This window comes from Belonocnema kinseyi, chromosome 9 (genome assembly GCF_010883055.1).
Source record: "Belonocnema kinseyi isolate 2016_QV_RU_SX_M_011 chromosome 9, B_treatae_v1, whole genome shotgun sequence".
Taxonomy (NCBI): domain Eukaryota; kingdom Metazoa; phylum Arthropoda; class Insecta; order Hymenoptera; family Cynipidae; genus Belonocnema; species Belonocnema kinseyi.
In genome coordinates this window covers 16467329-16478498 of record NC_046665.1, presented here as the reverse complement: position 1 = coordinate 16478498, position 11170 = coordinate 16467329, and the positions used below count along the sequence as shown (strand labels likewise).

Sequence of the window (11170 nt, the reverse complement as noted above, 5' to 3'; positions counted from 1 at the left end):
TACATTCAAGTTTTAAATTTTTTGTTTTGTTATGTTGGTACATTCGTCACGATCATATGTTCACAATTTTGACTATATAGCTCGTGTTGTTTTTCTGGCAGAAGCGTAAAAGTTTAGAAGGGTTTGGTGTGCTCGAAGATTTTCTCCTTTCGAAAAAAATGCAGCAAAGAGTTTGCATTAAATTTTGTGTGAAAAAAGGAATCCAGTGCTCTAAAACTCTTGAAATGTTGACAGTTGCATACGGTGAGTCTACTCTGAGTGAGAAAAATGTTTCGATCTGCTCCCTAAGAAACTGAATGAGCTAGCAGTTCTAGGAAGGCTGAGAACGGGGTGACTGACGAACACGTATAAAGGAATTAACAAAAATTCAGTTCCATAATAGTGGAAATGAGATACAATCTCCGGACTCTGATGGCGATTGTGATCCATCCCCTGATAAAAGAAACTTCTATCCAAGGAAGATCAACTGGAAAAACTGTTAAATGGATTAAAGAATAAATTCGATTCTTTGGATAAAACTGATCCCTTGAGACTTGCTAATTCTTACAATTGCTCCTGAATGCTGGAGTTTTCGGCTACTAGCTTCAGAATTGAACACTTCTGAAAGAAGAACCAGATCAGGTAAGGCATTAAGAAAATTAGAGAGTGTATTAGCTATTCCAAATTCAAAATCTGGAAAAACGATACCATAAGACACTGTGAAAAAAGTAGACAAGTTTTACGAAGATGAAGATAAAGATAAGGAATAAAGAATATAAATAAAGATAAAAATACAAAGAAGATAAAAATAGGTTTGCTGAAGCTCTACAAGTGAAGACCATTCAGAGTTTACACTCATTTTTGATTCCAGGTAAAAAATTAAATCTATATAAATGTTCAGGAGATAAAAAGCCCATAATGACTGTAGGCTACTGAATGTGACGAAAAAAAAGAACCAAAAAATGTAATGCGAACATGGTGTATTTAGGATAATGACAGTTTGAACCCTGTATAACGCAGAGAGGTACAATATGATAGTTAAACGTACAATCTTAGCAAATAAGGGTGCTTTCAGAGGTTAGAGACCTATTACACATAGCTGAAGTTATACGAGTGTTAATTCGACGATGTAAAGTGTTTTTTGAGGTCAGAAACGGATAGTTACCAGATAGGGTTTAACTAACATTATATTCGGATTTAACGAGCCCGAAAACACATAGATAAGCTAGTTTTAAGTGAAAGAATACTTTATTTATATTTCTTACATGTCAATAATACTCATTAAACGCATTTTTTCATGATTTCAGGCGCCATATTGGAACTGCCATGTTTTTTTTTTTAATTTTACCAGATGGCCTTCGATATGGTTTTTAAATTCGAACATTTTGAGCAGTATAACTTTTAAATCGATGCATCCCTACCGAAAGAAATGTCTGCGTTTTCTTCAGCGAAATAGCCTGGCCCATTTGAGTCTATAAACAAAGTCGATTTGAAAAAAAAAATAGTCTCGGAGATAGTTAGAGAGATTTGGATCCTTTTCAAGATCCTTTTAGTGGTCCTTTTAAGAGTGGTGCGACGGTAATATAATGTTCCTTTTGTATTGGTCACGTACCGGGCATGCAGAGTTATTTACAGTAGGTGGTCGTGGATAATCCGCTCTCCCTTTTTAAATTTCTCTTCAAATTATTAACACTTTTTTTTAATTGATGAAATTTCGCATTATACTTATTTATAATTATAACTTATATACTGATATACAATTTTCTAGATGAATTAAAAAATGTTGTCTTTTTTGTCGTATCTCATTCCATTTACGAGAAACGTGCTATTTATTCCAATTTTAAGCATTAAAAAAAAAGTTAGATATCTGAAGTCATCGAAACCCGTGAATTCCGAATTATTATGTTTTAGGCTGTTAACCATGAAATTAAAAAAAAAATCTACTTCTAAATTTTAATCCGAAAGCTTAACAAAGGATCCTTGAGTGCCGGCTACTCTATTGAGATAGCCTCCCTGTTTGTTATTTATGATCGTATTCTTATTTCAATTTCTGACAGGATATTTTAAAGCCGTCAGACCATTTAAACGAGCTTCCTGGACCTTAAAAAATATACAGCGACACAAAAAAAAAGTTAACGGATCTGGTAACAAGACACACGTATTCCTATGGATTTTGGGGCGCTGAATTCAAATTCGATATCAAAAATCACCCATCACGTCATGGTTGAGCTATAACCTCAAAAAATGACGAAAAATCATGCACTGAGGCAAATAAATTTCAAAATAATGCCAGTGATGCAAATTTTCACTTCAAAAACATGTCGACAACTGTGAAGGTACAACCCTTGCCTGATATCAACTTATTTAATATAACTTTACCCAACAGAACCTGACCTCACCTAACCTGAATTAACAGAAATTTATTGAACTACACGTAAAGCTCTGGAAGCATATTTTCCCAGTAGCAAATGTGTGCTACATCGAATGGGTCAACTCGAGCCTAACCTAGAAATAAATCTAACCTAGCCTAACATAACCTAACCTCACGAAACACAATTAAACTGATCATGTTGTCCCGTTGTCTTTGCGGAACCGTTTCATTCAGCTTCAGCTTAACCTACATAGAGGTTTACCCTATCCTAACCTAACAAAACCTGACCTAAACTAACCGATTACGCTGGCAACCCTGTTCTTGCGTATTTTCATATTTTGACATTAATAGCAGTAAATGTCTGGAGTTTCGTAACCGCTTGTTGCTAGCATTATTCGCCTGTGTCTGTAACCAGGGCACCTCCATGTGGTGACGGTGGGCGACGGATCCACATTGGCTGAGTCTCTGGGTAAACGGCGTTCATGCTGGCATGGCAGACACAGGTAAAAAGTGTATTACGATGCAGGGAAAACCCCCAGTATCGGCGTCTGGTCAGGGTGGGAAAGCAGGCTCTCCGACGTCGTCATCATGCAAGCGTAGTTCTTCATCAATGAATCACTTGGTTAGTGTAGAGTCTCATGCTACAAGAAAAAAAACCGCGAGCATTTCTCAATCGCATGCCTGCAAGAATAGCTTAGATTCATTCTGTTACATTTGCAGTAAATATGAAGTGAGCAGTTTGCGAAAATCGATCGACGAGGAAGTGAAAAGTCTTTACAAAAAGTGTTTTGACCGTAAATTGCTGCACTAAGAAACAAAATGGGTTCCTCACGTCATTTGCAATTCCTGCAGACTTATGTTGTATCGTCTAAAAAATTCAAACAACGAAAAGTACCGCAAGTACTCTACACCAACCACATGGAAAACCCCGTTATTGCGAAGGACTGCTACTTTTGCATGAATTCCGTCAAAGGGTTCAACGCCAAAAATAAAAATAACTTTTCGTACATTAATGTGTGCACAGTCACAAGAGCAATTCAAATCAATAAAAATGCACGCCAGGCTGATTTAAGCGATTTAGAAGATGATAGAATGGAAGTTGAAAGTCAACGTCATGGAGACGGTAGTGAAACCAGTGATCGAATAGAAAATAGTTTAGGATGATTCCGATGAAAATGACGAAAAAGATGACGAATATGGCTTGCATAAAATGAAATTAAAGGTTCCAATATTAGTGTCGCAACTAAAACTGAATGATTTTATTAGAGATCTTGGATTACCGAAGGACGGCGCTGAATTTGCCGCTTCATTTCTAAAAAGAAGAAATCTTCTAGAGCCAAAGACAAAAGTTTCATTCTATCGCGACAGGGACAAAGAATTCAGAAAGTTTTTCGTTAAAGACGAAGAGACGTCTTTAGTGTACTGCACTGACGTTAACGGACTAATGAACCACTTGCAGAAAAATGTGTACAGAGACGAAGAATGGCGACTTTTCATTGATTCGTCAAAACGCAGCATTAAGGCTGTTTAACTGCATAACACGAATACTTACGCTCCTATCCCAATAGCTCACTCAACGGTCATCAAAGAAGAATATAACAATGTTAAAATGCTTTTGGAAAAAGTTAATTACACGAATCACAAATGGCAAATATGTGGTGATCTCAAAATCATAACAATGATATTAGGCCAACAATCGGGTTTCACGAGAGAGCCATGGTTTATATGCCTGTGGAAAAGCAGAGACCGAGCCAATCATTACAGCAAAAAACATTGGCCTTTAAAAGACATAAAAGTGATGGAACAACGATATCAGGGTAGATGGGACGAGGTCATGATGGCTGATTTTTCTGGATATTGAAAAGGGAAACGAATGTAGGTCTTAAACGTAGCTTAACCCTTTGCATCGTTCCTTCGAAGAAAAAAGAACACGTTATAGCAGGCAGAAAATAGACTGAAGTAGGTCTATGAATCGATTTAATTACGATAAAAAGTAAGAAAAAATGTAAACACGAAAGATAGTATAAATATATCCCTTAGGTCTAAGAAAAGCAGAGAAAATTTTTTTGAATAAAACTCTTATTCATTTGCATGTTTAAGTTACAGTTCTACATTTTAATTGATACAAACATTGTCAGGTTAATTGAAATGGGGTCAATTCTACTTGTAGTTCTAAGTTTCTCCAAATGAGTAATGTGCGTCAAAATTTTTAACCACCTGTAGTACAATAAAATGGATTTTATTGTGTTACAAAGAGAACAGTTAAGTTGTGTTGCGATAAGCAAAATGTCGTTAGGTTCTGTTAAGTTAGATTCATTTGTAGGTTAAGGTCGAGTTAACCTATTAAATATAGCACACATTTAAGACTGAGAACCGTACGCTTACATATCTACACGTGTGGTTGAATTTCATTCGGCTAGGTTAGGTTAGGTCAGGTTTTTTTAGGTTAGGATAGGTTAAACCTCTATGTAGGTTAAGCCGAAGCTGAATGAAACGGTACCGCAAACACAACGGAACAACACAATGAGTTTAATGGTGTTACGTGAAGTTAGGTTAGGTCTGGTTTTTTTAGTTTAGGATAGGTTTGACCTCTTTGCAGGTTAAGCCCAAGCTGATTCAAACGGTACCGTAAACACAACGGGACAACACAATCAGTTTAATTGTGTTTCGTGAGGTTAGGTTAGGCTAGGTTAGATTTATTTCTAGGTTAGGCTCGAGTTGACCCATTCGATGTAGCACACATTTGCTACTGGGAAAATATGCTTCCAGAGCTTTACGTGTAGTTCAATAAATTTCTTTTAAATCAGGTTAGGTGAGGTCAGGTTCTGTTGGGTAAAGTTTTGTTAAATAAGTTGATATCAGGCAAGGGTTGATCCTTCACAGTTTTCGACATGTTTCTGAAGTGAAAATTTGCCTCAGTGCATGATTTTTCGTCATTTTTTGAGGTTATGGCTCAACCACGACGTGATGGGTGATTTTTTAAACCGAATTTGAATTCGGCGCCCCAAAATCCATAGGATTACGTTTGTCTTGTTACCAGATCCGCACAATTTTTTTTTTGTGGCTGTGGTATCTACCTGAGTGCCTGCGGAGAATTGCTCTGAGCTTCCTTGACCTAATGAATTTTTAAGATATACTCAAAGATTCTTTTCGGTAAGGATACTAGTTCTGGGCAGCCCACTGTGCAGGTTCACTCAAAACTTCCGTTATATATATATTTATATGTGTGTGTGTGTGTGTGTGTGTGTGTGTGTGTGTGTGTGTGTGTGTGTGTGTGTGTGCGCGCGTTCAATGATATATAAATATTGACTGAAGTTGGTTAGAGAACAACATACCACACCAGTTAAACGTTCTCTAAATGTTGATATTCTTCATATCACAATTTTCGACATATGTGACGTGCACCGAAGGAAGGGGGCTTAATCTGAAAAGTGAGATTTTTCAGGACGAGCGGTAGAAGTCGACCCGATAACTTGGACTTTTAGGAGATAGGGAAGACTCACGAAATCTTCCCTCCCCACATACCACTATATTCTAACAGAAGGAGATTAGTCGTGGACGCGGCTCACGGACGGGGTATAGATGAGACGCGTAGATGGTTTAGTGAGTCGTTGAAAATGTTTCACAGAATCTCGAGCCAAAGCCCCATTACTCGGGTACCTAACAACTCAATTATTAGCAATAATAATGCTCCGATATTTTTTTCCGATGGTCTCATTAAAAACCGCAGCTCAAAAACTATCGAAATGTGTAAAAACTTTGATTTCTTCTTTTTTTTTTTTAGAGTTTTTAGAGTAATATAATTATATAAACTCTAGCATACAATGCAACCCATCTTGCATTTGTGTAATGCAAAAAAGTACTATATAGGCGATTTTAATTCGGTTTGCAAATTTCCCGCGCTCAATATCTTGCGCCGATTGGTCAAAGGCTTCGAGAATCAGAAGACGTGCGCAAAATATACGTATAACCAAATTCTGAAAAAAAGTTATGTTCCCCAGGATTCACCGCGCATGTCAAATAAATAATTAGTTACGAATTAAAAACAATGTAACACAGTATTAGAATGTGTTCACAAAAATTCTCGGGACGTGGTTTCTTTGGGAAATTTTCCTTAAATCTTTGTTTGCGAAATCTTTTTTATTCGCTGAAATCATTGAATTATTTGAAATCTATAATTAGTAAAAAAAATCTTCTAAAATGTTTTAACCTTTTAACCTTTTTTTTAACCTTTTCAAATCTTCCAAATGTTTTAAAATCTTTGAAATCTGGTGAACTGTAACCTTTTCAAAATCTTTGAAACCCTTTACATCTTTTAAAAGTTAAAAAATCTTTGTGAAATTGTTATGAAATCTTTAAAATCTGATAAACACGCCTTTATAAAATGTTCAAAATCCTTTTAAATATTATTAAATCTTTGAAACATTTTGAAATCTTTATTAATGTTTTGTAACATGGTACATACTCCAAAACCGAGTGGTGAAACTCTTGAAAATTCGGTTATATGGCCATGGCTCATTCTAATAGACCTTTTTATTCTATACGTAGGCAGTGCGCACGTGTCGAAATTTTACGTCATTTCCGTATTTTTCGAACAGTTTTTTGTCGAAATGTATGGAAAATGTTGTTAATAAAAACAACCAGAAAAAATTAATTTGTAAATAACAGAGATTTTTGAGGTAGAACATTTTTAAGTCTATTTAAAAAAACGGTGAAAAAAGTGCAAAGAGTGCGGCGACCAAGACCATTATTTGCATCTGTTGGCACCTGTCATCTTCTAAAAAATGGTTAAAAATTCGGCGAAACTCACGGAAGATGATGTTCCAGTTGCAAAATTAGTGCATGAACCAGTAGAAGAGCACAGTATTGAGCAGCTGAAACGATGTCTTAAATATAGAAAACCACCATTAAAAGGAAACAACGTGATTTAGTGGAAAGGATAGTTGAGGTTTTGTATGGCAGGTATAAATATTTTCTTTTATACAAGATTTGCAGTTCAGAACTTTGTTTGAGTAAATATTTAATATTCATACAAGTATAAAATAACACAATATTATATTTTATACTTCTCTTTTTCAAGTTTAGACAATAAAAAGCCATTTGTTAGTGATTTCCTGGTATAAGGAATGTACCAACAAATTTTCCTTCTTTCATATAAACTGATTATAAATACATAAATATGATACTACCGTACAAACTAAAAAGATACGTAAGTAACATTGCCGCTTAGAGTGATTCTCTTAAACGTGGCAATGAAAAATTAGACCTAAGCGGCAATGTCACTTTTGTATCTTTTTAGTTTATACGGCAGTAGTTTTGCGTTCTCAAGTGAAAGTATTAAATATATTTTATTTTTATCAAAAAATTTAGGAGGTTCAAAACCCCGATAACAATGCTTCATTTAATATATAAGAAAATGTTAGCAAAGAAAGAAAATATTCATACCTGCCAAACACAACTTCAACTAACTTTTCTACTGAAACACTGTTTTTCCTTTTAAAGATCGTTTCCTATATTTCATCCATCGTTTAAGCTGTTTAACACTGCGCTCTTCTATCGATTTGTGCACTAATTTTGCTCCTGGAACATCATCTTCCGTGATTTTTTCCGGATTTTTAAACATTTTTTTGAAGACGACAGATGTCAACAAATGTAAATAATGGGCTTGGTCGCCACACTTTTCGCATTTATTTCTGAATATATTTAAAAATTTGTTGTCTTTAAACTCTGATTTATTTCTACATTTATTTTTCGTTGTTATTTTTATTTACAATATTTTCCATAAATTTCGGCACAAAACTCTTCGAAAAATATAGAAATGACGTAAAATCCTGGCACGTGCGCACTGTCGACATCTAGAATAAAAAGGTCTATTCTGCAGCTCAGTTAATATTGAAGATTTCAGCTAATAATTTTTATAATTTCTAAGTCAAATATCACCAAAAATGTATACTTTTAACATTCTATATAGCGGAGACGAAATTTTCAAGGTCAAAAGCGTTTAATTCCCATATTTTATTAAATAATTAAAACAACAGATTTTATCATTAATTAATTACGTACAACTTGCAGATATTCACTTTATTTAATTAATTAAGATTGAAGTACATAACGATTTTGACACTTCTCAAACGTCAAATATCACTCACATACCGTTACATTAGTGAAAAACAAATCTAATTTTTAAGAAAGTACGTAATGTACGTCCCGAATGTATTTGTGAACAATTTTATAATGTTGTGTTACATTTTTTTAATTCGTAACTCATTATTTATTTCAAATGCGCGGTGAATCCTGGGGAACATAACCTTTTTTCAGAATTTGGTTATACGTGTATTTTGCGCACGTCTTCTGAGTCTCGAAGCCTTTGACCAATCGGCGCAAGATCTCGAGCGCGGGAGATTTGGAAACCGAATCAAAATCGTCTATATAGTACTTTTTTGCATTATACTATGTTAGTGTGTTTTTGATGGACACAAAAAGACGTGTGGTAGGTAAACCCTTGGACGCGGACCTTCCAACGCAAGTGCTTGCAGGGTTCTAAAAGGTATAAAAGAAAGCAGACGTTGGCAATCTATAATACAAAGTGCATAATTTATATTTTTACAGATATGGTGCTCTTTATGAAGGTGACGAGAAAAAAGGTTTAAATGCGAACTAACGTAACTTTTTAAAGGTAAAATAAAATGGAAAAATTGGGTGATCATCATTTTTTATTCTAAGTGCGTTTTTTAAACAGGTTGAAGTTACATGTTAAGATATCAAATAAAAATTGTTCTAAATTATTATTTTAATCTTGGTTCAAAATATGGAAAGATATTATCCTCTTCTACGGTACTTTTTTTGTTTTCATAACTACACCTCGAACCAGAGTTCTACTTCCTTCTCCTTCCACTTGATAAGACCAATAGCTTTGATAAACATTGATCTACGGAATATAATTAATATAAGGAGAAAAAAGTTCTCTAAACGTAGTTTTTGTAGAACAAGACAAACTCTGCCTTAACCTTTTTGTTTTTCGTCAAAAAATTATTTGTCTGGGCGAATCTAAAAATTTGAAATATCCGTAATTAAACTAAAAACATCTTGTAAAAACTGTTTTAGTCCTAAAATATAGTTCGATTCTTAGCGAAAAAAAATTTCCATACCTTTATCTGATTCTGGCTTCAGCTATTGAAGATTTTATCATGCTATATAGTAAATATTGTGTCTAACTATAATGATCATTTGTGTTAATAAATACGTATAAGATAAACGTGAGATATATTGTTGCAATCAAAGATAATATTTCCTCAATTTGAAAAAACTTTCTTTTTTATTTTTACTACTATTCCATATGAATCGTATGTAAATCTTTATGCTCATAGCGGCTACGTTTGTTATGGCGCTGTAGCGCCTCTTTTAGCATTCTGGTTGTTTTCTTCTCCAACTGTAAGTAGAGTCTGTGACGTAGTGGTTCACAGTGGAGTGACTTGATAAACGAGTTTCAAAGTGACATTTAGAACGCAATAATGCACCAATTTTAGATTAGTTTTTCTACAATTCAGGACGAAATTTTCTAGAAAACTTTGAGTGGATTTTTTATTTTTTTGTTTCATTTAATTTTTATATCAATGGAAAGTGTCGAATTTTTGCATTTCATGTTTTACCTCATAGACCAAATTGTTTTTATACTTTAAATCACTTGGATTCAATGCACAGCAATATAAGAAAGAAGAAAAAAATGTCATCAATTCTATAAACAAATGTACATCGCAGACATTAATAGGCAGAAATTAAGCTTTTTTTCTATTCTTGTTGTAGTGACGTGACCAATTATGTTTCCCGAGAAAATTGTACAATTCGTTGATATTATTTTATGTGATAAACATAATATATAAACAAATGCTCATCTTAAGAGTTTTAAGTGAAACGAAATCAATTTTTCATTTAATCTTATAGCAAATATATTACCAATGATATTTTCTGAAAAAATGTTGCCATACATTAATATTTGTTAATTTCATTAATAAATTACGTAAACAAACACAAAGTTTAGGTGTTTTCAAGCAAAAATAAAATTTTTTCTTCTGACATTGTTGAATCATATTGCGAATGATGTTCTATGAAAAAAATGTCTATGCATAAATATTTCTCTATTTTATGAAAACTGCACTTAAACAAATGCATATTTTGCGGTTTTTTTAAGCAAAAATAATAATTTTTTCTTCTAAGAAAGGAGAAGAAATTTTACTAATGCAATTAAAGAAATGGGATCATAATAAGGGAGTTATGACAAAGAGCAAGTTGTTATATGAAAACCCGGAGATAATAGGGGATGATTTGACATGTCTAGGAAGGAATTTGCAGTATAAGTTAAGGAAAATAGCGAAGAGGAAAGAAGTAAGGGAAAATGAACATAGGTTAAGTATGGCCAAATATTGTTGGGCAGAGAATGGTTGGTATTGGGACGAAGAAAGAGGAGGTATAGTAACAATTGGGGTGCCAGGAAACTAGGAGAGAAAGGAACGGGAGATTGAAAAATAAGAAATAGTAAGAAGCAAAAAGAGACATAAAAAGAATGTAGGGAAGAATGGGATATGTTACAGAAATATTGCAGGATTGGAGAGAAAGGGTACGGAGTTAAATGAAATTTGACACAATGGAATGTAGTTGTAATAATGGAGACGTGGTTACGTGAAAAGGGATGGGAAAGAGTAAGGGAAAGGTTACCAAGAGGTTATACGAGGGTGGATTGATAAGTTTCCGGCCTGACCAAGAAAAACAACGTTTTTAAGAATTTTTTTTTTATTTCTCAACATAATCTCCTCCAAGGCTGAT

General features: G+C 34.1%; 1 protein-coding gene across 4 annotated transcripts in view; it reads left to right on the top strand.

Moving 5' to 3' along the window:
• LOC117179514 (vesicle transport protein USE1) overlaps window positions 1-9185 on the top strand; it is a 108951-nt gene extending 99766 nt beyond the window's left edge. For all 4 annotated transcript variants that reach the window (XM_033371390.1, XM_033371391.1, XM_033371392.1 and 1 more), the window contains one exon: window positions 8960-9185. In XM_033371390.1, coding sequence (XP_033227281.1) covers window positions 8960-9000 — 41 coding nt within the window. In that variant the 3' untranslated portion in view covers window positions 9001-9185. The remainder of the gene's footprint in view (window positions 1-8959) is intronic.
• Window positions 9186-11170: the final 1985 nt, after the last annotated feature.